This window comes from Moschus berezovskii, chromosome 7 (assembly GCF_049115385.1).
Source record: "Moschus berezovskii isolate FMDL1 chromosome 7, NW_MosBer_1.0, whole genome shotgun sequence".
Taxonomy (NCBI): Eukaryota; Metazoa; Chordata; class Mammalia; order Artiodactyla; family Moschidae; genus Moschus; species Moschus berezovskii.
The window spans coordinates 83,254,099-83,278,855 of NC_142466.1; the positions used below are offsets into that span (position 1 = coordinate 83,254,099).

Sequence of the window (24,757 nt, forward strand, 5' to 3'; positions counted from 1 at the left end):
CCTCATGGCCTGTGGGATCTTAGTTCCCTGACCAGGGATTGAACCCAGGCCCTCAGCAGTGGAAATGAAGTGTCCTAACCACTGGACCGCCAGGGAATTCCTGAAACCATTTTTTAAAATTAGAAGTCTGTTATGTATGGCAGCCTTGTGTGAGTGAGATGGTCCCTGAGGGAGATAGGTGGTGTTGGGGGGAGGTAAAGCTAGCGCAGCAGCTGCAGGAGCTCTGGGCAGTGACTGGGAGAGAGGTGGCTCAAAGGAGCAGGCGGCAGCATAAACTGACTTTGGAGTGGATATGAGATAAACCCCCAAGGGCAGGGTGACCCTGGGAAGCCAGGAGAGGTTTTGGTTTATTAAGAAACTAAGGGAAAGTTCCTCCAAACAGGAGGCAACAAGATCTGGAGATATCCAGATAGGCTGACTAGGAATGGGGAGAGGGGCTCAGCTTCTAGGGGAGAGAAGCCAGGTTCTAGGCTTCAGGAGCCTCACTCCTTTCTCCCCTCAGATACAGGAACTGATGCCCATTTCTAAGGCAGCTTCCTCTCAACCTGGTCCAGTGTTTGATGGGGCTTCCGATCGTCTCTCTGGGGTTCCTGCAGCTATGCCCCAGAACACCTGGAGCCTTCTGGGCCCCAGACATGCCTCTAGAGCTCTGGGCTCCTGTAGAGAACTATCACCTCCCTCTTGGCCTTGCAGGAGAGAAGGTACCTGGTGGTGCCAGTGACTTGGTGGCTAGAGTCTTGGAATTATCTAGCCTGAGCTGTACCTCTTTGCAGACCCAGCCCAGCGCACCTTGCCTGTTCACGCCCAACATCTCCCTCACCCCCCAGACACACTCACCCAGCTTCACTTGGAGCGGGGATGGTTTGTAATTCATGGCTACTGACTCACCCTCCCGGGCGTCACAGTCTCCGTCTGAGATGGAGGCGGCGGCTGGGTCCTGGGGGAGAAAGCAGGGGGACAGGGAGCTGTTAGGAGGTGAACACAGGGGGCTGTTCTCACCTGTCCTCTGTGGGTATTTCTCCCTGGCAGTGGGTGGGGTTCAGGAAGGAAGGGATAGACCCGGCTACCATGGAGGGAAGATCGGGAGCTGGGTGGAAGAGCCCAGGATCTCAGCCCTATTGACACCCATCTGGGTGTCTGTCCTTTAAGTCCAGTGTCATCTGCCACCCCCAGGAAGCCTACTGTGATTCTCTAAACCCACAGGACCACATTCTCCTGCCTCCCATACTAGCCACCATGCTCCTCAGGGCCCTTCCTTGTTTAGAAAGATCTTTCTAGGTTCCTGTGAGTTTAAGTCTGGATTAAGGTCTGAGTAGGTGCTCCCTGAGATGAGCCTTCTCCCTCTGTTTCCCCAACTCTGGCTGATCCCTTCCCAGGAGAACAGACTGGCCGAGCCAGGCTAGACTTCCAGGCTGTAGCCACACAGTTCTAGTGAGAACTTGTCCATTCCACAGATGGATCCTGAAGAGTGTCTCCCAAGAGAACCTGAATGGTTGGCTGGGAATGGCAGGTGAGAAGACAAACAATGGCAAGTCAGCCGGTGGGCAGCTCGTCCTGTGTTGCCCAGACAGGGCTGGACACTACAGATGACAAAGAAGACAACATGTTCTGTGCATTGTCCAGGGTCTGGAACCATTTTGGTCTCCCTCACTGCTCTCTTTACTGACTTCTTCCCATTGCTATGGGTATTATGCTGCCCCAAGTCCTACTTTAGCCTCACTATTCTCTCCAGAACAGCCCCAAATCTCTGCCACAAGATCCAGGGCCGTGTCCTACTCTGCCTCAGTCAGTTGGAAGGTACTGGAGCCATTCACCATCTCCCTGAGAAACTGATAACCAGCCATGGACATAGGATGCTGCCATCCTAACCATCCACCTAGGTTCACAGAGTGGTAAGCCTAAGGTCAGGGGATCGCAGAGAGGCTCCAGGGCTGTGCCTATTCTGCCTCTGGAGACACGAAGAGCAGACAGAGAGGTAGGAAGAATGCTGGAGGATGGGCCCTGTGGGGCCAGGCCCAGGGATCTGAGTGGTTTCTGGTGACCACTAAAGGAAGGCTATGCAGCCATTATGGTGGTTTAGGTTCCCTTTAGAATGAAGCAGGGTGGATGAAAACATGCTTGCCACTAAAGGAAAAGGGAAAAGTCTAGAATGTTTTAGAGGGAAATCCTGGCCTTGTCTGTGTTTCTTTAGGCCATCCAGAGTGCAAAGTCTGGGTGGGCAGTGTTGCCACAGTGGTTTGTGAGTTCCTGAAGGCAGAACCCGGGCCTGTGTCCTCTTCCCAGCCTTAGCTGTCACTGAGGGGAATGGGACAGAAGGGTAGAACAGGTTGGGGGACAAGGGTTCAATGTGTGCACCCCAGGCAACCTCCCAAGCCATTGGTCTTTCCAAGCCCTTCATCCTCTGCCTCCCTGGCTTGGCTCCTCTTTGGGAGACTGATCACTGGCAGCACCTGTCCCCTGCTGCCCTGGAGAAGGAGGCCTCTAGTGATCCATCCATGTCTCTCTGTGGTCAAAACAGTGCTGCCTGCAGGGGACATGGAAACCAGCTGGTGAGCACTAGGCTGCAGGGACGGCTCACTCCCAAGGCCACCTGAGCAAGGGCTTCTCAAAGGTAAAACCCACAAACGTGCCTGTGGGGCCCTCCCAGGGAAGCACTGACAGAGTTCCAATTTCCTTTCCTCTTTCTGTAGTGTTTGTCACATGTCACACATACCATGTCCATTTGGAAAGGATTTCCTCCCCTGGCTTCCAGGACACTATGTCCCCTGGCTCATCTTGCCTCTTTGACCATCACCTCTGCCTTCTCCCACAGTTAACTTTAAGAACTCAAGTCCTTGGGCGTTTGTGGCTAACTTTTCCCTCTGTGGCGCAGATGAGTCCATCAGAGTGTCTTCTCTCAGGCTGGAGGTCCTGGGTGGCAACACTGGAGGGGGCCAGTGCAGGAAAGATGGGGCCTGAGTGGGAAATGCTGAGCGACTCTGGTCACAGGGACCCACATGTGTTCCCTAAGGCCACTGGGATTCCTGAGTGACACTGCCAGTCCCTTTAGGTCAAGAGCCAGCATGTAAAGCCCTAGACTGCGAGGTCCCATTCAGCAGTTCCCCATCACAGTCCCTGATGGAAGGCCATCTTTGAGGCGGGAACAAAGATTCTGGCACTGTGCCTGCAAACTCAAGCCTTCACTGTGGGCTTCCTGTATGTCTTTCCTGGGAAGTGCAGCCAATGCACCATGACCACCACATGGAAATGTAATCAGGGAGATTAGATGTGAAATATTCATGAATACAAGTATCAGAGAGGAATCCAGGCAGAAGGAAGCATCTGGCTCAAAGAAATCAGGGAAAATTTAAAATGCCCCCCAAGGACATCTGACAGGAGTTAGCTAGATCCAGAAACTAGAGTGGTGATTAGCAAGGTTATTAATAAACACTCAGCAGAGACAGACATTGAAATGCATCTCTAACAGCAGCCCATGTTTCTACAACCCTGCATGCAAATTATCCAAAGACTATGGAGATGATTAATAGCTTAATCTCACTGTTTCTGGGATGGAATAAATCAGCTAATGACCAGTGCAAAACCAATATAACTAGAGGAAGGCAGAAATACCAGAAGAATCTTCAGAGTTAGTCTGGTCCAGTGATTTTCATTCAACTGTGTTTCCTGAACCCTGTGCCTTGGGCAGGGCTGAGTGCGAGAGGAGAGCAACAGGAGGGGGTCTGGCTTCCCTAAAACTAGAATACATCCGTTTTTGTGTATTTATTTGGCTGTGTCAGGTCTTAGCTGTGGCACACAGGATTTCTGCTGTATCATGTGGGATCTTGCATTGCAGTGCATGGGCTCTCTGGTTTGTGGTGCGTAGGCACATTGCAGCACATGGGGCTTAGCTACTCTGCAACATAGGGGATCCTAGTTCCCGGACCAGGTATCAAACCCACATCCCCTGCATTCCAAGGTGTATTCCCAATCACTGGACTACCAGGGAAATCCTCAGAATAGATCCATTTTGATTTCACTTACATAGGAGCCTTTCTGCAAGATTTTTGTTGAAGAAAGGGCTTTATTGCTTTAAAAGAAAGGTGGGGGAGGGAGTTTAAAACACTGATTTAGCCCAATCTTTTAAAAATGCTTTACTATAGAACTTATTAAATTTACATGAAAACAGAGAAAACAGTATAGTGAGATCCTGGGTACCTATCAAACAAATTACTAGCTTCAACAAATTACCACTTAGACTCTTCTTTAAAAAAAAAAATCTTGGCTCCTCCATTTATAACACTAGTTATGTGATCTGGGCTTTAGTTTCTACATCTGTAACGTGGGGCTAATACTAATACCTATGTCAGGTTTCTGTGAGGATAAAGTGAGATTATGTAATCTAGTGCTTAATATGCAAGCATTTAGAGTACTATTTAGTATATATACTACATCCAGCACACTCTATGTGTGGAAGCTTGAAGCTTTTATTAGTACAGGCTCTGTGGGACACACGGCCATGAACAATGTACCCTGGCAGTGACTGATCCATAGCAGCAGCCCTGTCACCACCCAGGTTGGGGCCTGGCTTATGTGGGGAGGTATATGTGGAAGAGATGCTCGCTCAACAGGGTGAGAAGGGGCCTGATCAGGGAACGTTCTGTCTCCTCTCTCTCCTCACTTCCTTATGCTGTATTTCCCTCACTTAGTTATCAGTGGTCAGCCTGAGGCTCATCAAGATATACAGAAAGAGACCTATCCTTAAGGAACTCCCAGTAATTATCAATAAATATAACAAGAGCCATAAAAGTAGAGGGAAAAGGACAAAAGGAGGGTGGTCAGAGAAAACTTCCCAGAGGAAGACTCTTGAAAACATCTCCAAACATCAGTTTCCCAGTTATCTTAAGAGGAAGGATGTTCAGGGAACATCTGCAAAGGCTCAGAAGCCTGAAACTAGCATTGCGTATTCAAGAAACAGTCAATATGTTGCTACAGTTGAGACCTAGAAGGTATGATGATTAAGAGTGACAGGAAATAAAGTTGCGGGGCCAGCAGGGCTCAGATCATGGTGGAAGATGGGTCTTGATTTTGTTCTTTCCTCAGAAGATGATGGCGGAGGAGCCAGTGAAGCCTTGAGTAGGGGAGTAACATGATCAGATTTGAGATGGAGAAGGACACTCTAAAAGTCATGTAGAAGATTGGTGGAAAGGCAATGAGACTGGAGTTTAGGGGACTATTGCAACAGTGCCAGCAAGAGATGACGGAGACCTGAACTAAGCAGAAGGTAAAAAGCCATAAAGGAGGATGTTAAAGAGAGTAGAGTTGCAAACCTCAGAGATAAAATATGGAAGGGGTCCAGACACTCCTAGTTTTCTGTGTGGGGTAACTGGGAAAGGGATTCTTGCAGTAATTATTAAAACAGACAATGCAGGAGAAGGCATAACGATGGTCAGGGAAAACCAGATGAGCTCAGTTTGGGACAGGTTGAACTTTGAAGTGTCTTTTGGACACTAGATGACATTATTAGTAGGAATTGCGGTTCAGGATCTCAAGAAAGAGCTGTGGACTGATACCAATTGAAGCCCACAGAGGAGAATAAACCTCCTCAGGGAGAACAAGCATAGTGAAAACAGACAGGAACCAAGAATAGAGTCCTGGAGAGCATCCAACCTTAGGAAATGAGTGGAAGAAAAAGATTGAGTAGGAGCAGAAAGACAAGATGTAGAAAAAGATCCAGGAAGATATAAAGCAGTTTCCAGGTGAAACAAATCAACAGTGTCAAACTAATACATGAGTCCATAAGATAAAGATAATATTTAGAAGTAAGGAAGTCATAGGTGACCTTAGCAAACAGAGTTTTGGTTGAATGGTAAGAACAGAGCAGAGATTACAAGGGATGTAGGAGGGAATGGGAGATGAAGTAGAAACAGTGAACACAGGCTGTTCTCTCAAGGAGCTAAACTGAGAAGAGAGAGTGAGAATGAATGACAGTCAGAGGGAGTTTTGGAATTGAAGGATTCTTTGGAGGGAGGGAACACATGACCACTGTTTCACACTGAGGGGAAGAAAACTGAGTAGAAAGGGAGATGTTTGATGGACTATGGTCTTTGAGGAGTCAAGAGAAGATAGAACCAGAATCAGATGAGAGGAGGAACGTTCATTACTGAAATGGAAGGGAGGTGAAGATGGGCGGGAGATGCAGATAACATGGAGACAGAAAGGTGGGTGGAAGTTAAGGGAGTTCATTCCTAAAAGCCTAGTTAAGTAAAAAAAAAAGGGGGCAAATGCCTAAGGGTTGAGGAAAAGAGGGACTCTTGGTGGCTGGACAGGAGTGGAAGGAGATCAGACTGGCAGGGTTTTCAGCTACAAATCCTCAACTTTCACCTGCTCTTGATCTTGTCTTTAGGATGAAAGGCACTCTCCATGGTGCTGAACAATTTTGCCTTTGTCTTATGGACTGAACACAGATGATTCAAGGTAACAACATGATTCAATTTTCGCTTTTCTACAGGAAAGGTGACCTCTGTCCTCACCTTCAAGCACTAATTTTCAGGAAGATGGAAAATGAAATGGATTTAGAATGAGGTATGGAGAGGCAAAATGCTTGTATCAACATTATCTAACCTCTTTTTGCCTAACACACATGAATTTTCCTCTAGTTTTAGGAGGGAGCTGGTCGAAGCAGTTCTGAGTTATGAAATGTTGAAAGGCTACCTCTGGAATAGTCATGTCTGTACCCTGTTCAGTTCCCCTGAGGGAAAGCAGAACAGACTTAGAGCAGGAACAGGAACAGGGACGGGAGGACAGGTAGTACTGAGAAGCAAAGGAAAATAGGGGGTGATCTGGAGCTCACGTCACTCTCTGATGGGCAGAGAGACAGCAAGATAGGGTATCATAGACCGACTCTGTTTCTGTCACAAGTGGTTCAGCTCAGAAACTTCCTGAGGCTGTGGCTCCCCGAAGAGTTATGCCACTCCCCCCAAGCATCCCTTAGCAGGGGTGGTAATGAGCATGTTTAGATCTCAATATTTTAGAGGGAGATCCAAAAAATGCAACTCTATGCCTTTCTGTCCAATGCCCATGGCTTGGCAGAAACCTAACATCCAGTCCAAGAATATTCAGTAGCAGTTTAGGCATTAGTTAGACCTCTCGGCTTCCCTACAGATGGCTGTCCATTCATCCTCTAAGGCATTCTCATCCCTCTCTGGCTCAGCATGAGAATCATTTGGCCAATGACAGTTCCTACTCTGCAGAAGAATCTGAGGTTCTGTGAGTACCACGGTTGGGGAGCTATCTCCCTATCTCCCTCTTTTATTATTTTATTCCCTATCTCCCTCTTTGCGAGCATTTCTGCCAGGCAACTGGCCAGGACTTCTATCCTTTCAGGACATATTAAGACCCTTAGGGGCCCCACTTACAGGAAAGGACAAAGACCTCTGTTAGGTGTAAGGTCTTTTGGGGAATATCTGGAAGGTGGTCAGGGAAACATAAGGGAGACAGTTTCTCCAAATATTGTTCATAGCTCTTACCAAGAGTGGGGGGAAAGAACAGAAAAACTAGGGAATTCTATGAAGCCTGAATTCAGGAAAGGGGTCAGAGGACCCTGCCTAGTTCAGGGAGGCCTTTCTTATCAGTCTAAATCTCCTCACTCTTCAAGGTTTTTCTCTATAAGAAGACTCAGTTCAAACAAAGTCAACATTGAGTGGCCACTCCTTTCCAGCTCTGGACTGGGTGCTGGTAGTAGGGAAGAAAACACACCTTTTCCACATACACCACACTTCTGCAGAGCATTATGGGAAGAAGCAAAGCTCCCTAGAAGGAAGCTGAAAGGATTCTCGTGGCTGGGCTAGAGTTCAAGAAGTCAAGGGGGTCTTGTGTATAGCTGAAGATTTTCTGTTTCCTAAACAGCTCCTAGGATGGAATTCATCCCCAAAAAGAAGCACCACCCACCAAGCTTTAGTAGCTTTGTGGTGACTGTCATTGGGAGAACCAAAATGCAGAACCCCATGGCTAGAAACAACTTTAGCCATGGCGAGTTCAATAGATTTTTCTATTATAAAGTGATACACGCTAAAATTAAAAAAAAAATCACATTTAGTCTTACCATTTTGAGGCAATTTCTGTTAATGCTCTAGTGTATCTGAGTCTTTTATTTACACTACAGCAGCAACACTAGGGGTTTCCCTCTCCGGGAGCTGGTGTTTCACCTGCCCTCATGGTCACAGGCATGGGCCTCTAGGTAGGTACATTGTTGGGTCTATTTTGTCCTGTGCTTGCTTGGACCAGGTGGAGCCCATCAGAGCATCCGCCAGAACTGGGAAGTGGGGCTTCTAAGAGGAGACGTGAAGCTTAAGACTATAGATTAGGTAGCAGAGAAGGTCACCGGCACGTGAAGCTTAAGACTACAGATTAGGTAGCAGAGAAGGTCACCAGCAGGGAGACAAGAATAAAGCTGATGTTCAGAAAGAAGAAACACAAGAGCTAGAAAGTCTTCCCTAGGTTTCGGGTTCTGGTTCTAGAACTTGTTCTGTCCCTCTAAGGTTTGATTACACACCTGTCCTCATGGATTAGGAGAAAATCTAGTGTCCTTACATTCTAGTCACCTTTTTAGCTTAAACTAGCTTGAGTTGGATTTTGTTACTATAACCAGAAAGTATCTGCTAATGATTATTCATGGGAAATAGATGGAGAAACAGTGGAAACGGTGTCAGACTTTATTTTTTTGGGCTCCAAAATCACTGCGGATGCTGATTGCAGCCATGAAATTAAAAGACGCTTGCTCCTTGGAAGGAAAGTTATGACCAACCTTGATAGTATATTAAAAAGCAGAGACATTACTTTGCCAACCAAGGTCCGTCTAGTCAAGGCTATGGTTTTTCCCGTGGTCATGTATGGATGTGAGAGTTGGACTGTGAAGAAGGCTGATCGCCGAAGAATCGATGCTTTTGAACTGTGGTGTTGGAGAAGACTCTTGAGAGTCCCTTATACTGCAAGGAGATCCAACCAGTCCATTCTAAAGGAGATCAATCCTGGATGTTCATTGGAGGGGCTGATGCTAAAGCTGAAACTGCAATACTTTGGCCACCTCATGCGACGAGTTGACTCACTGGAAAAGACTCTGATGCTGGGAAAGGTTGGGGGCGGGAGGAGAGGGGGAAGACCGAGAATGAGATGGCTGGATGGCATCACCGACTCTGTGGGCATGAGTTTGAGTGTACTCCGGGGGTTGGTGATGGACAGGGAGGCCTGGCGTGCTGTGATTCATGGGGTCGCGGAGAGTCGGACACGACTGAGTGACTGAACTGAACTGAACTGAATGATTATTCATAGAACAACATTTAAAGAAAAACACACTGTATCTTATATTCTATATTAAAAAAAATTAGTGTTAGGGCATATTCAACTCTCCATATTTTTACATAGTTTTCTTAACTATCAGCTTAATGGCTACATGATATCCATAAAGGGGACATACAATAACTTTTTAACCCTTCAGTTATTTTGGACATTTAGGTGGTTTGCAATATTGCACTATTATAAATCAAAAAGTGTGAACGCTTTTAAGATTCTTGATACATACTGCCAAACTGCTTTCCCAGAGGATTGTTCCAATTTACAATTTACAATACCTCTAGTCATAACCAACCGCTATAGCTGGTTTTTTAGTATTTTATTTTCACTGTGTACTGGGGTATTTCAGGTCATCACATCTATCTACTGTTTTCCAAGAGAGCTCTTCTCCAGTCCTATTTGCCTGGTTCCCTCTGGGGAATCTTCTTTCAAAGAATAGAATTTCCTCTGGGCATCACCTGCCAGACAAAATATTCCTGACATGAGGCCAATGATTAAGAACAAAAGGAGAGAAGACTATCACACTGCAGCTTGGGCAAGGCTCTACCAGGAGCACTAGTCCTGTCAGGCAGCTGGCTGCCATGCTTCCGCTGGTCCCTGGCCTGTGCACATCAGCTGCAGGCACTGGGACTGAAGCTGCAGGTCCAGGAGGCAAACCTCACTGAGGAGGTCTCCCTTGCTTTCAGATTTGGGGTGAGACAATGAAGCAAAATGGCTCTGGAGTTAGTCCAGAAAGACAGGCAGCTCCCACTCCCTTACCTATTATTTAGTTTTCAAAAATAGCTACTCAGAAACAGGGAGGGAGAAGGATGGTGAAAGATACGAAGCTAGCACTGGGATGGCAAAGAATTGGATTCATCCAAAAAAAAAATTGAATTTATTTATCTTTGGCTATGTTGGGTCTTCATTGCTGCATAGGCTTTTCTCTAGTTATGGTGAGCAGGGGCTACTCTCTAGTTGCAGTGTGCAGGCTTCTTATTACAATGACCTCTCTTGCTGCTGAGCACATGGTTCCACAGCATTTGGTCTTCAGTAGTCGCAGCAACAGGGCTCAGTAGTTGTGGTTCGCAGGCTCTACAGTATGGGCTCAATAGTTGTGGTGCATGGGCTTAGTTGCTCTAAGGCATGTGGGATCTCCCCGGATCAGGGATTAAACTGTCTCCTGCATTGGCAGGTGGGTTCTTTACCACTGAGCCACCGGGGAAGCCCCAGATTCATTTGGGGTAGACAAGGGACCTGTGAGTTTTTAAAATGATTTAGAATCCTGCTTTGCCTTCTCTGTGGTTAGGGCTGCTTGCCCTAGATTGATGTTCTGTTATTCATTCCCGTTCCTATTCACCTGGAAATCCTATGAACAAAAAGCCTTTGTTTGGGAGATAGGGCAAATGCCTAACTCAGAGACAACTAGATAGTAACAGTGGCTTGGGGGAAGCCTCTGCATAAAGGCCTAGGGGATGAGCCTCCTGACCCAGGAGACAGGGGCAGGGCCAGAAATTGAGAAACCTTGGTTCCTCCGGGAGGCTTGACTTGGCCTAGTCCTTGAACTTCATCCCTCTCCCCAAGCTCATCCTCTGAGCCAGATGTTAAGGTCTTACCTTGGACCGGGCAGAGACACAGGTCTTAGCCTCTACAGTCTGGTGAACCAAAACGTTTTTGAGTCCCACATTCTGCCCCGCCCCCCACCGTCACCTGCTTCTATTTCAACCTCTTTAGGGAGAGGCCATCTCACTTAATGGAGAAAGGGGTGAACGTGTAAAATTCTTTTAAAAAGTAGATCAACAATAGTTGAAGTGATAAATTTTATGTTATATATATTTTACCACAATGGGAAAAAATGGGGGGAAAAAAGAGATTAACTGGTAGGGCCTGAGGCAGAAGAAGATAGTATGAGGGTGGGCAGTGGAGAGAAGGCAGTCCCTTCTCTTATTTAATTCAGTTTTGGCCAACACAAACTTTGGAGATGAGACTTTGCATAGAAATGATTCCAAAATCAAGGGAGTTAAAGGGGCCAAGGGATCTGCGGTTCTAAGGGCCTTCTACTTGGACAGGGTCCAAAGGAGGCAAAGAAGGGGACTGGATATTCAGGGATAATAGAGCTTTAAGGAGTGTGGTCCAGAGGACCCTTTGGTTTCTTTCCAGGATGTGGATTCTAGTTCCCCAATGTAAGGAAGGAGGCACAGAACACCAAGGAGAGATGCTGCCAAGGAATTGACAGAGGGTGTTTGGCTGGAGAGTCCTTGAGACTGGTCCCTTATCCCTGTACATGGTAGGAAGCTGAATCAAGAGAAATGTCAACAGACATTGACATTTGGTCTGCGCCAGACTACTTGTGGATCTTCATCTGGATCTTGGCTCCAAATCTCATTTGAGGATGTTTGATAAGCTTCAATTACTCAAGAGACTGAGCCAAGCCTGCACTGGCTCATAACTCTTCTGGATTCCTGGTTTTCCCAAGAAGGCAGTCATCTGAAAGTCTATGGGATGTCTTACCAGGGCTGCCATCTCTGACCCCTTTCCTCTGGCCTTGGAAGAGTAAAGAGCTACTTGTCTGTGGTGGACAATGGACTTGGAGGGCTGGTATCAAGAAGCTTCTCTCCTCTGTGGCATTTCCTGCCTCTGCCTTTCCTCTCCCTTACAGACTCATCTAACTCTCCAGCTGCCATTATGCCTGGCAACCACCACTTTTTGCCCATAAAGACAACTTGCATCTCTCTGGCCAGGGCAGTCCCCTGTTCTTTCCTTTTTTTGGTCATCCCAATAATTAAGCATTGGTGAGCTTGAAAGTGAAGTGTTAGTAACTCTGTAATGTCCAACTCTTTGAGACCCCATGGACTGTAGCCCACCAGGCTCTTGTCCCCAGGATTCTCTAGGCAAGAATACTGGAGTGGGTAGCCATTTCCTTCTCCAGGGGATCTTGCAGACCTAAGGATCAAATTTGCATTATAGGCAGATTCTTTACTGTCTGAGCCACCAGGGAAGCTTAATGCTTGCAACTTGCTTAAAAAAAAAACACAACTTGATGTTCACTGAAGACCAACAAGGGGGCAGGCAGGAAAAAATGCATTTTGAGGAGGGAAAAACACCAAGACCTGGTTCTTGCCGAGAAGACTTTAGTCTAAAGGTGGGGAATTGACAGGTATACAAATTAGCCTATTCAAGGCAAAGAGAGGAGCATGAGAGGCAGGAATGCGAGAAGGGTGGGGGGAGCACAGAGAAGGTGATGGCAGTGGAGGTTGTTTATCCTCCCAGGCAAAGAGGGTCAGGCTTTGTTTGATCAGGGGGCTTCCCTTGTGACTCAGCTGGTAAAGAATCTGCCTGAAATGCAGGAGACCTGGGTTCGATCCCTAGGTTGGGAAGATCCCCTGGGGAAGGGAAAGGCTACCCACTCCAGTAGTATGGCTTAGAGCATTCCATGGACTGTATAGTCCATGGGGTGGCAAAGAGTCAGACACAACTGAGCAATTTGCACTTTACTTTGATCAAAGCAAAGGATCAGCTCTTAGGTCAATGGGTACTTTGGCAAGAGGACTCAGAGCAATGATTGGTGAGGTTTAGCCCTAGGGCTAGGACTGTATTCTCATTACTTTTTAATGCTGCTGCTAGTACAACCCCTACTCTGTCACGGGGCACCCCATCTACCCTGTTTCTGTGGGTTAAGTACAGAGAGGCAGGGGGCTCAGTACATCAGGGGCTTTTCCTTTACCACGAGATGCACAGACAACTCTCCCATAAGGAAGGGTCAAGAGGCTGTAGGTGGGTGGCTGGAAAGTGTTTTTATTGGGAAGGCAAACAGGGATTCACAGTCCTAAGATAGGGATACGGTAGCTCTGGTGAAATACACCCTTACTGGCCCCAGCAATCACTCTCGCCAGGCCTGTTTTGTGCAGCAGGGAGGTCGATGCTAAGGTCACTTGGGGGCTCAAGGCCCAGCCCAGGAGAGAAGGAGATCAGAGAAGGGAGGGAGAGACTCGTGAACCCTATCTGAGTTTCCCTAGAGAAGTCAGATGGTGGGAGAGTAGGGGAGGGGAGGTTCTACACTAGCCCAAGCTCAAGGCAAGTTCTCAGCTATGAATTACAGACCATTTGCTGGTCTCTAGAGGGAAACAATACTCCTCTGCAAAGCTAGATAATCGTGGAGTCTCTGCTAGCGGGGCTCCCCTGGCTCAGGGTGGGAGGGAGTCTTTCCCTGCCCACCTGTCACTCCCTGGCTGGTGCAGTGATGCTGAATGGATAACTCAAGGGTACCACCACAATCCTGAGGCATCCACAGGTAGGGACCCTGAAACAACAAATAATCAGCACTTACTCAAAGAGCCCCTTAGAGTTCTGCAGCCCATCTCTCTGAGGAATGCCTTCTTTGCTCTGATTACACCTGAGCAGGCTTCATCTCTTCTAGACCATTCTGACACACCTGTATAGCTTATAGCCTTCCACACCACTGAGCATATCTATGTACCTTTAGGGTGGTACTTTTTAAACAGTAATGTGCATACAAATCACCTGGGAATATTGTTTAAATGTAGATTCTGATTCAGTAGGTCTGGAAAATGAAAGTGTCAGAGTCTCAGTTGTGTCCAATTCTTTGCAATCCTATGGACTGTGGCCCGCGAGGCTCCTCTGTCCATGGGATTCTCCAGGCAACAATACTGGAGTGGGTTGCCATGCCCTCTTCCAGGGGATCTTTCCAACCCAGGGACCGAACCCAGGTCTCAAGCACTGCAGGCGGATTCTTTACCATTTGAGCTACCCAGGAGGGTCTCAGTAGGTCAGGAGTGAAACATGAATATGAGTATCCACATTTCACAGAAGCTCCAAGGTGATACCAGTGTTCTTAGTTCAGGGATCACACTTTGAAGAGCAGGGCTCTAGGCCAGTCCCTCTACACTGACACCATGCCCAGGTAGCCCCTCAGACTGTTCTCTGCCCCAGCCTTAATCTGGTTAATTCTTAGTGTGACGAGCGTATGATGATTTGGTGGGGGAGGAGATTAGGGACCTATCCAAAGCTCATGTTGGAGGCAGCTCTGATAAAACCTCTGGCTGGGGCCAGGCAGGGAGCTGCTCAGAACAGCTTAGCCCAGGTGTGGTTCTTCTGGAATTTATAAAATTTTTTAGTTACTATCTCTTGAACATCTGCTCTATGAATAGGTATGGTGCTAGGTGCTTTATGTATGTTGTCTCATTTAATCCTCCTAAAAGACCAAGTAAGGTAAATATTCCCATTTTAGAAATGAAGAACCAGGTTGTATAAAGCAATGTTCAAATTTACACTTAGAAGGTGGAAGCACTTGGATTGGAATCTAATTTGCTCATTTAAAAATATCCCAGTCCCTCCTCAGAGACATCAGATGAAGTCATGAGATTAACAATACATTAGAACTTAGCTGAGGGACTGTTGTCTTGTAAGGCAGGCACTTCAAAGGCTTGCACTAGTTTAATCACGTCTCCAGTGCTTAGCACACTTTCGGAGCTCCTCTTGAGAAAATGGCATGCATGCTTTCTGATCACTGGCCTCCTGCTCAATGAGTTCTCCATAGGAAGAAAGTATTAGAGCCATGAAGCTGTCAATAACTCAAGATGGAGAGAGAGAGAGACTGGCAGGAAGCAGCAAGCAGGAAAAATCCCTGGGAGCTGAGAGTGCTGAGCCCATGAGAGGAACGCAGAGCGCAGTTCAAGAAAGGGAGACAAAAAGGTCTCAGCCGCTCATTCAGTTCAGGTCCCGCCCTTTATATTACATTCTGGGCACTGTGCTGGGTGCTGCTGATACAAAGACGATATGGCCTTTGCCCATGATGAGCTCACAGGCCAGTAAGTAAGGCAAATGAATACACAGATGATTTTAATGTTAATGACATAAGAAGGAGCTAGAAAGAAGTTTGTGTTGAGTGTTTTAGCAACATAAGGCAGAAGCATCTATCCCACTCTTGAGAATTAGGGAAGACGTCTTCAGAGAAAGCTGAGGCATGAAGGATGAGTAGGAGGTAGATGTGAACCAGATGAAGAAAGGAACAGGAAAGGAGGGGAGTGGGATGAATTAGGAGATTGGGATTGACATACATACACTACTACGGACGAATAACTAATAGATCACTAATGAGAACAGGAAACTCTACTCAGTGCTCTGTGGGGACCTAAATGAAGTAAATCCAAAAAAGTGGGGATATATGGACACACACGACTGATTTGCTTTGCTGTATAGCAGAAATAAATACAATATTGTAAAGCAACTATATTCCAAAAAAATTAATTAAAAAAAGAAAGGAATAGATAACAAAAAAGAAAAGAAAGGAGTGGGAAGAAGACACACACGACTATATGGCAGGCAGAAGGAATGGCTCAATCTTGCTGGGATATTACATGTAGGGGTGAAGTGGGAGATGATGGGACCAGAATGGGATGAAGGCTTAAAATCATGAAGGGCTTTGTACGTCCTGTTCAGAGCTTTGGACTTTAACTGGGAATAATGGGGAGCAATTGAAGGATTTTAAGCCCATTGTCAGATTTATAGAAATAGATCACTCTGGGAGCAGTGTGGGAGAATAGGAAGGAATGAACAAACTAGAGGCAGGGCAACAGATAAGAGGCATTGTAAGAGGTGATAAAAGCTAGCAAAAGGCAGTCAGTGGGGTTGGAGCAAAGGGGATGCAGAAGAAAAACACATCGAGGTCAAATTGTCAGGACTCAGTGGCTGATTGCATCTGAGTTTGAGGGAAAGACCTTGGCTAAGATGACTCCCAAGTTTCTTCCTGACTCAGGTGCCTGAGTGAATTGTGATACCACCAAATAACAGAGAAACAGAAATGAGAATAAGTTTATTGATTTTGTTTTGTGCAGGGGTGTGTGTATGTGTCACTATAAACACGAAGGTGGGAAGAAAGAACTTGGCCAACACCAAAGCTGAAGCGGGTAGAGTAGAAGACTGACAGCTCTGGTCAGAGAGACAGGGGACCGAGGGGAGGCTGATGTCATGGACGTCAGTGAAGGACAAGGTCTTGAGAAGGACAATGAGACTAAGGGATGGTTAAGACTGCGGGAAAGAGCCAACAGAGAAGGGTGAGCTATTCAAAGACATCCAGAAAAAGAACTTAAGACATAGTGCTTATTCTCTGGTTTGCTGACACTTTGGCAAAAACTTAACTTTGTTCTCAACAATTATGGGTCTGATCTTTGGGAGGCTTGAGTCTCCCCACAGAGAGAAACCCTTCAGTAGAGAAGTCCAGCCATGGTTCGGAGATCAAGGCAGATTTGCAGTTTCTTGGAAGTGTGGGCAGGAGTGGGCTGAAGGCAAGGTGCTCTGGCTGGGGTCTGACCAACCTCAAAATAACAGCAAACAGAGTGGTATGTAGTTGCCCCAAGTCCTGGGATGCCCCCCATGAGATGGCAAAAACAGCAAAGATCCTTGGGTTCCTAGTCCTTTGGCAGGAAGCCTGCACAGACCTCATAAGAGCAGTCTAGGAATCTGGGGCAGAGAGATCCAAGGGAACAGCTTGCATTGAGATTTTTCTAGAACCTGAATACCCGCTCCATCAACTATGAACATCCAGCGGAAGCTCAGTCTCAGAACCTATACTCTGAGTGACTGTGATTATTTAGTGATCAGGATTTCATACTCTGAATACCTTCAGTAATACTTTTTGGCAAAAGTAAGGTAAAACTAAAGAACTGCTTGACTTTATTTTTTTAATAGTTTTATTTCTAACATACTATAGCTTCTTTTTATTTCTTAAAATTTTTTTCTTTTTTTGCCACACCATGTGGCTTGCAGGATTTTAGTTCCCTGACAAAGGATTGAACCTGGGTCATGGCAGTGAAAGTCTCAACCACTGGACCACCAGGGAACTCCCTGACTTAGTAATAATTGCTAATCAGACATCCTTCTTATGCAGATGACACTACCCTTATGGCAGAAAGCAAAGAAGAACTAAAGAGCTTCTTGATGAAAGTGAAAGAGGAGAGTGAAAAAGTTGGCTGAAAACTCAACATTCAAAAAACTAAGAAAATGGCATCCAGTCTCATCACTTCATGACAAACAGATGGGGAAACAATGGAAACAATGACAGACTTTATTTTCTTGAGCTCCAGAATCACTGCAGATGGTGACTGCAGTCATGAAATTAAAAGACACTTGTTCCTTGGAAGAAAAGCTGTGACAAACCTAGACAGTATATTAAAAAGCAGAAACATTACTTTGCCTACAAAGGTCCGTCTAATCACAGTTATGATTTTTCCAGTAGTCATGTACAGATGTGAGAGTTGGACCATAAAGAAGGCTGAACACTGAAGAATTGATGCTTTTGAACTGTGGTGTTGGAGAAGACTCTGGAGAGTCCCTTAACTGCAAGGAGATCAAACCAGTCAATCCTAAAGGAAATCAATCCTGAATATTTGAAGGATGGAGCTGAAACCGGAGCTCCAATACTCTGACCACCCGATGCGAACAGCCGACTCTACAAAGACCCTGATGCTGGGAAAGATTGAAGGCAGGAGGAGAAGGGGATGACAGAGGATGAGATGGTTGGATGGCATCACCGACTCAATGGATAGGAGTTTGAGCAAGCTCCTGGAGATGGTGAAGGACAGGGAAGCTGGGCATGCTGCAGTCCATGGGGTGGCAAAGAGTTGGACACAACTGAGCGACTGAACTGAACTGAACTGTCAGAAAAGTTAGGGAATAGTACAGAGTGGATGTAATAGACCCTAGTTTCTCTGTCTCCTGCAACCAAACACCAGAACCTGTGAGTGAGTGCCCAGGGCATTGAAGTACAGGAGAGCCATGCTTGTGCTAGGGCAGAGGACTGGCAAATCTAATGAGGTTGGACTGATTTCTCCCTGAACCTTGACTTTGGGATCCTACTGTATTTTGGAAAAAAAAAAAAAGTTTGGAAGATGAACAGACTGTGTTTGGCTATTTACAAAAATAGGTCTGTGAATGCTGCTAGAGTTGAAGGAATGTTTGATGCTATTTGATACATCTGAAACAACCCAACAAGTTGAAAATTTTTTGCTGTGAAATGAATGCTTGCTCTGTAGGGTTAAATTTTGGTTACAATAAGAAAGGAAGCTCTAAATGTTCCCATATTCCCTGTCAGGGGAATAATGCTTTTTTCTTCGCTCTACAACCTTATAGCAGTCAGAAAGTTAGTTACAAAGTTAGTCTCATCTTGGCTTCTAAGCAGCCCAGAATAACCAGTTTTCAGGAGTATTTTGGCTTCTATGTGTGCTGTGTCTGTGTGCTAAATTGTTTCAGTGTCCTCTGACTATTTGCAACCCCATGACTGTAGCCCACCAGCCTCCTGTGTCCATGGGATTATCCAGGCAAGAATATTGGAGGGGTTGCCATGCCCTCCTCCAGGGGATCTTCCTGACCCAGGGATAGAACCAATATCTCTTACATCTCCTGCACTGGCAGGCAGGTTCTTTACCACTAGTGCCACCTGGGAAACCCTTTGGCTTCTATGGTGGTTGTGGTTTAGTCACTAAGTTGTGTCCCCATGGACTGTAGCCCACCAGGCTCCTCTGTCCATAGGATTTCCCAGGCAAGAATACTGGAGTGGGTTGTCATTTCCTTCTCCAGGGAATCTTCCCAACAGAGGGATCAAACCTGGGTCTCCTGCATTGCAGGCCTATTCTTTACCGACTGAGCTACCAGGGCTTCTATATGGACACATAATTTCACAGGCAGTAGGAATCTGCCTTGTCGTCTTATGGCCTCTACTCTTTCCCCTACTCCTTTCTTTCACTTCAATGAAAACCAAAGCATTGCCTCCTTGGTGATTTCATCCTATTGCGATGTTTAAGAGAGTAATTCTCTACTCCTTGTTACATGTAGCTGGGACTAGGACAAGTTCTTTCTGTATAGGTAGGAAAACTGATGGTCTGTGGGAAGAATTGAAAACTCCTCAGTCGCACAGTACAGTCGACCCTGGGCTGCTCTGGATTCTGAGATAATTTTGCCACCCACCCGCCTCTGGCCAAGTTCCAGCCAGCTGCAAATTGTCTGGATTGAGCTGCTTCGACTCACTGATGTTATCGGCCTCACAGTGCCTGGAGCACGCAGATAGGAACAGGCAATGGCGCCGTCTCACCGGACGTAGTAATGTAATTTAATTTCTGAAATCCAAGTATAAAATCTTGGAAGATGACTTCTTTTAAAGTCTCCGTTCTCAGGAGGCAAGTGATGGCGTGGAATTCCCAGCAGAACCATCTAAATAGGGAAATGGCTTCTGTCATATAGTAATAAATAGTTCAAAGCCATGCAGCAACACACAGAGAGGATTTGTAGGGAAAGTAGGTGTCAGTCTTTCTTGCTTCCTCTCTCCCACCTCCTCTGGGCTGTGAGGATCACTCTGTTTGTGTGAACCCCAGGCGGGAGCCTCTCCTGAGTGTTCTTGTGAGTGCGCCCTGAGCTAGGGAGATGGAACCAGCCTCTTGTGGGGGCATGCCATAGCAGTTTGAGTGGATCTCAACTACCCTTCCCCCCCTTTTTTGGAAAGGAGTTATTCAGACCAGGATGGTGGCAAAGAAGCAGTTACTTGCCTTTCCTTCTGTTTCCCCAACCTCATCTCAGGCACTTTTCCCCAGGCTTACTACACTTTGCATCACAGGTCTTCTTTGTTCCTAATGGAGCTCCAAGATCCCCTCCCCCCACCCCACCCCATCCTGCTCCTGCTCCCCTTCTGGCTAGATCTTGTCCTTCATGGCTCAGCTGACACATCACCCCTTAAAAGTAGCTCCCTGGGACTTCCTTGGTGGTCCAGTGGTTAAGAATCTCCTTGCCAGTGCAGGGGACACAGGTTTTATCCCTGGTCTGGGAAGATCCCACAAGCTGTGGAGCAATTAAGCCTGTGTGCAACAACTATCGAGGCTGTGCTCTAAAGCCTGGGACCTGCAATTACTGAAGCCTGAATGCCCTAGAGCCTGCCTCCACAGCAAGAGAAGCCACTGCAGGGAGAAGCCCAGGCACCGAAACTAGAGAGTAGCCCCCACTTGCTGCAACCAGAGAAAGCTCATGCATAGCAAGGAAGACCCAGTGCAACTAAAAATAATTTTTTTAAAAGTAGCTTCCCATGAACAGTTCCCTGGTGTTCCCTACATTAGGTCCCTCTTCAACACACTCTCCTAGTCCCTCCCCTCATACATTTCTTTCATGCAGTTGTCAAATTTTACTCTAATGATTATTTGTATAATTTATTTGCTTAACAAATATTTAGGAAAGCAGGGACCCTGCCAGCCTCCACCATGTCCTCCCAGTACCTAGCATGGAGAAGGAACAGACATAATCTGATAGCAGACGAACAGGTTGCCTCTACTTGGTTTGAAGCTGCAGCAAGGATATTTCTGTAACAGAAAGGTGGCAATGGGCTGGTGACCTGCCAGGCGGTGCCAGGGCCTTGTCTAATAGTGTCCCAGACAGATGTGGCATTCTGTGCTTTTTGTAGGACCACTTCATCTATGTAGGTGAAAGACTGCCCTTTAGGAAGTTATTTTGGAGAACAGCCAAAGTAGGAATCCCCCAAACCTTTACTCACTTGCTCACTTGAAGGCTTGACCTTGTTAAAAATTCACTTAAGGTTCATGGTCGAAGCAGCAGCTCAACTCTCAGTCACCTTCTCATGGAGACTGATCACTCCTAGCTGAGCAGACACAGCTTTCTACATGGCTCAAGGGCCAGGCTCAGATTCTGCTTGCAGATAAGCACACCTGTCACCGTATGAGTAAGGCCCAGCTCTTACTGTCAAGTGTCAGAGGAGAGGGAGGGAGCCCGCCTGGCATCCCAACCACCAGAAAGCCCTTTGGAAGGAGGTAGGGGGTTGCTGCTCTGCTCCTCCGTCTTTTCAGAGTGCTTTCTGACAACCTGGGGCTTGCAGTCGTGTGTACCAGGCATGAACCACCCAAGGCAGGGGAGCTCTTGGGAGTCAGACACACGGGCAAGGAGATGGCAAAGAAAAACATGAGAAATCTCCCTGAACAGTAAACACAGCCTTTGGCTGCAGAGTGGGACCTGCGGATTGCACTGACTTTGAGAGTCTAGACAGGTTGTTTCACTCTCTGAGTGCCCAGATCTGTTTTTATTCAGGCCCTGAGATTCTAGGAAGAGCCTCCAGGTCAGAAAGTAAATGAGTTGTCCCAGGTCGATGCCAGATGGCAGCCCTGGGATCAGAATTCATGAGCCCTACTTTCCAGCCAGCTGCTCCCTCCCCTGAGTCCTGAACTGTTTCTTCTTCTGAATACTCAGGATTGTATTCAATTTAGTAAGGTTTGTGGTCACATAATCACTGCTCCTAAGGAAAACAATGACTATAGAGCATCAAATGTAAGGAAGGCAAACATGTGGCGCCTTTGCCCCTGAGAGAACAGCCAAAAGCAAGCCCTTGGCCAAGTTTAGGCCTGTTCTACTTGAATAAAACCCAACACAAACAACTCTCTTAGGATCTGGCAAAGTCCTCGTCTGCTCTCATTTCTTCTCCAGGCTTCCTTGTATGTCAAAGGCCTTTGTTTAGCTCCATAGTAAGGGTCTCTCCTGGAAGTGGAATACACTTTTTCCAGGGACAAGAGAGGGGCCAGGCTGGGGGACAGTCTGGATCCGGATCCTCTTTTTATCTATAAATCAGTTGCTTCATTGTTAATGCTCCCATCTCCAGGACTAGCCCTAGTCCTTCCAGCCCAAACTCTGCCAGGTCCACCCAGGCCTCAGTGAACACTGGATGTTCCTTCCCCCTCCCGGCCTCTCCCTGTTCCATTATGACTACCTGGTGCTAAGAGAGGGAGCTTGCAGCTCCCTGCAGTTCTCTAGTGGTTTCACTATTGCTATAGCACCTGCTTCTGTGACCAGCAAGTTCTCTGAGGATAAGGCATGTAATGGCCTTTGGGCTCAGACACTGCCTTCAGTCAGGGACCCGGGAGCCTATGAGATATAGAGGGAGCAATGGAGGAGAGCCTTGCACAAGGCCCAGAGCAGGGCTGGTGGAAGTGTTTGGATCCTGAGTGTTTTCACTCAGGCTCAGTGCAGGCAGACTGACTTTCCCTCCTGACCCGCCCAGACAATTAAAGTGCACAGTAACCTCATTTGCGGGTATCTGATTCATTTACCCATAGAAGAGGCCTGGAGGTAGAGGAGGAATTTCAACTAGAAAGTCCAGCCCCTAGTAGATAATTGTGATTTCTCTGCCCTTCCAGACACCTCACACATATCCCTCCTTTAAATGACTTGAGGCATAAGGAAGGAGACCTCCCTATAAGGCTGATTTAACTCTCCTCTACCTAGAGGCCATGTGCATGTCTAGAGTTGGGGTGACAGGCTGTTTTGCTTCTGCTTCTACTTGCTACATTTGCCCCCCTCCACCTTATGTCAATGCCCTTCCCCTAAAAAAAAAGATGTCTTTAAATCCAGTGTCTTCCCACTGCCAGGGTGAACATGCAGTGAGAGCTCATGAAAGGTTCCAGCTTCAGACCTTGAAACCTGCTCAATGCTTCCCCTGCTTCATACCCTCCACTCTCAGATTGAAGAGGGGCGTACAGGACTATTAGAGACAAAAGCTCTTTTAACATTTCTTGTTCTACTAGACTCTTACCACTCCCACACCCCCACTCACTCAGTGTCCTACAGCCCAGAGGTAACAGGGTAATATATCCTGATCAAGGACAGCTCAGGACATGACATGCTTGTCTTGAAGGCTTACATCACTTTCACAGTGATGGAGACCTCAACAGAGAGCTCAGTCTGGCTAGATGTTTATGGGGGTGGTGTGGGGTGGGGCAGGGGCTAGAGGAATTAAGGTGGAGTCCCTGGATCCATAGGACTAATATTGGAAAGAGAAGAGGCCAGAGACATGTGCAGGAAAGCTGCTCAGCGTGAAATAAGTAAGTGCCTGAAGGACTCAGGAACGTAGACTTTTCAGACCTGGCAGGGACAGGCTCTTTTAGGAGCTGTCCAGGGTCCTGAACTGCCTTCACCTGAAGACCTTGGTGATTTTGAACAAGAGGCCTGCCTGTCAGTTAATGCAAACCTTAAATGCTTCTGGCTGCTCTCTGCTCATCCCTGATACCAACTGCCTGCTTGGACCCATGGCCCACACAGCCTGAAGTAGTTCCAGCATGACTCTAATCACTCTCTATGGCTGCAGCCTGGGCTTCACGCCAGCAGCCTGACTCCCTGGCCAGCTTTGCAACAAGGGGTAAGTTTGAGGATACTGGTGTGTGTGTGTGAGAAAATATCTCCCAGTCCCTGTGGAAGCTTAGGACTAAATGAGCCTGGCTCAGGGACAAGGTGGCCAGAGGGAAGGGAGAAATTTCTCCACGTGACACATCCCTAGACAGCTTGGTGACTCCTCCCTCTGCCTCAGTGGCTGCTGCACACACATGCTGACACACGTACGCATATACAAAAATGCCAACTTCTCTGTACTGTCACTGCAGAGCCTGTATGATGCAGCAAAGGTAGTCTCCTTTGTCTGCACTTGAGCAGAGTGCACCTGCTTTGTTCCCATCCTGGATGTTACAGAAATTTGGCAAAGAACATCAAAAGTTAAATAAATAAAGTCTTTCTTTCTTTTTCTGAATTCAAGAAGAATTTGTAGTCATTGCACAAAGTCCAGATAAGCAGAAAAGGAGAAGAAAAAAATCATCACCCTTAATCCAATCATCTGAAGCTATATCCAATGTAAACCTCCTGCCTGGATCCTTGTGTGTGTGTGTGTGTGTGCATGGATGTGTGCACACCCACGTGAGTGTCAGTAAGAGGCAGTAGAGTGCAGTGGTTAAAAGCATGAGTAATCCCTAGCTCTGCCATTTACTTATCTATGTGGTCTTAATCAAATTTCTTATATCTCTGGGTCTGTTTTTCATCTTCAACATGGGGAAAGTAATAGTACCCATCTCACAGGATTGTTGGAAGAATTAAATGGGATAAAGTGCTTAGCACAGGCCCTGACATATGGTAAACAGTCAATAAAGGGTAGCTCTTATCATACATACATACATCCTCATAGAAATCATTCTGTAATACTATTTAATGCCCAGTTTTAAAACATAGATTCTTTTCCATCTCAGATAAAAGCTGAAGAGAAGAAGAGTAAGTTCAGTTTTCTCATTTCCTGTCTGGCCCAACTTTCTAGGCCCCCGGAGGGATAAGCTGGGTCCTGGGAAAGAGAATGGCCTTCAAGTTCAGGGAGGTAAATAGCAGTCCTTGATCCAGGGCAACTAGCTTTCAGCCTGAGTCCTGCAACCAGGAGATAGCAGGGGTTCCTGCCATCAGAGTTCAAGGTCCTCTCCTCTTATTGAGCTTTAGGCCATAGCCCACTGGCCCACTTGCTCTGGCCAGCACTTTCTACCCCTCTGCCCTGGAGTGTCCTACTCTCCTCTAGGGGCTCCTTCCTCTTGGTACCTACACAAGACTATTTGCCTGGGTGAGCCTGCTCCCTTGATGCCTGAGT

General features: G+C 46.8%; 1 protein-coding gene across 6 annotated transcripts in view; it reads right to left on the minus strand.

The window, feature by feature from the left end:
- Positions 1-24,757, minus strand: part of FAM219A (family with sequence similarity 219 member A) — a 63,064-nt gene that overhangs the window by 8,534 nt on the left and 29,773 nt on the right. For 3 of the 6 annotated variants that reach the window (XM_055427328.2, XM_055427327.2, XM_055427326.2), the window contains exon 2: positions 889-937. In XM_055427328.2, the coding sequence (XP_055283303.1) occupies positions 889-937 (49 nt within the window). Of the gene's footprint in view, positions 1-837; positions 938-24,757 lie in introns of all 6 variants that reach the window. The other 3 variants (XM_055427325.2, XM_055427324.2, XM_055427322.2) reach the window with 1 other exon arrangement.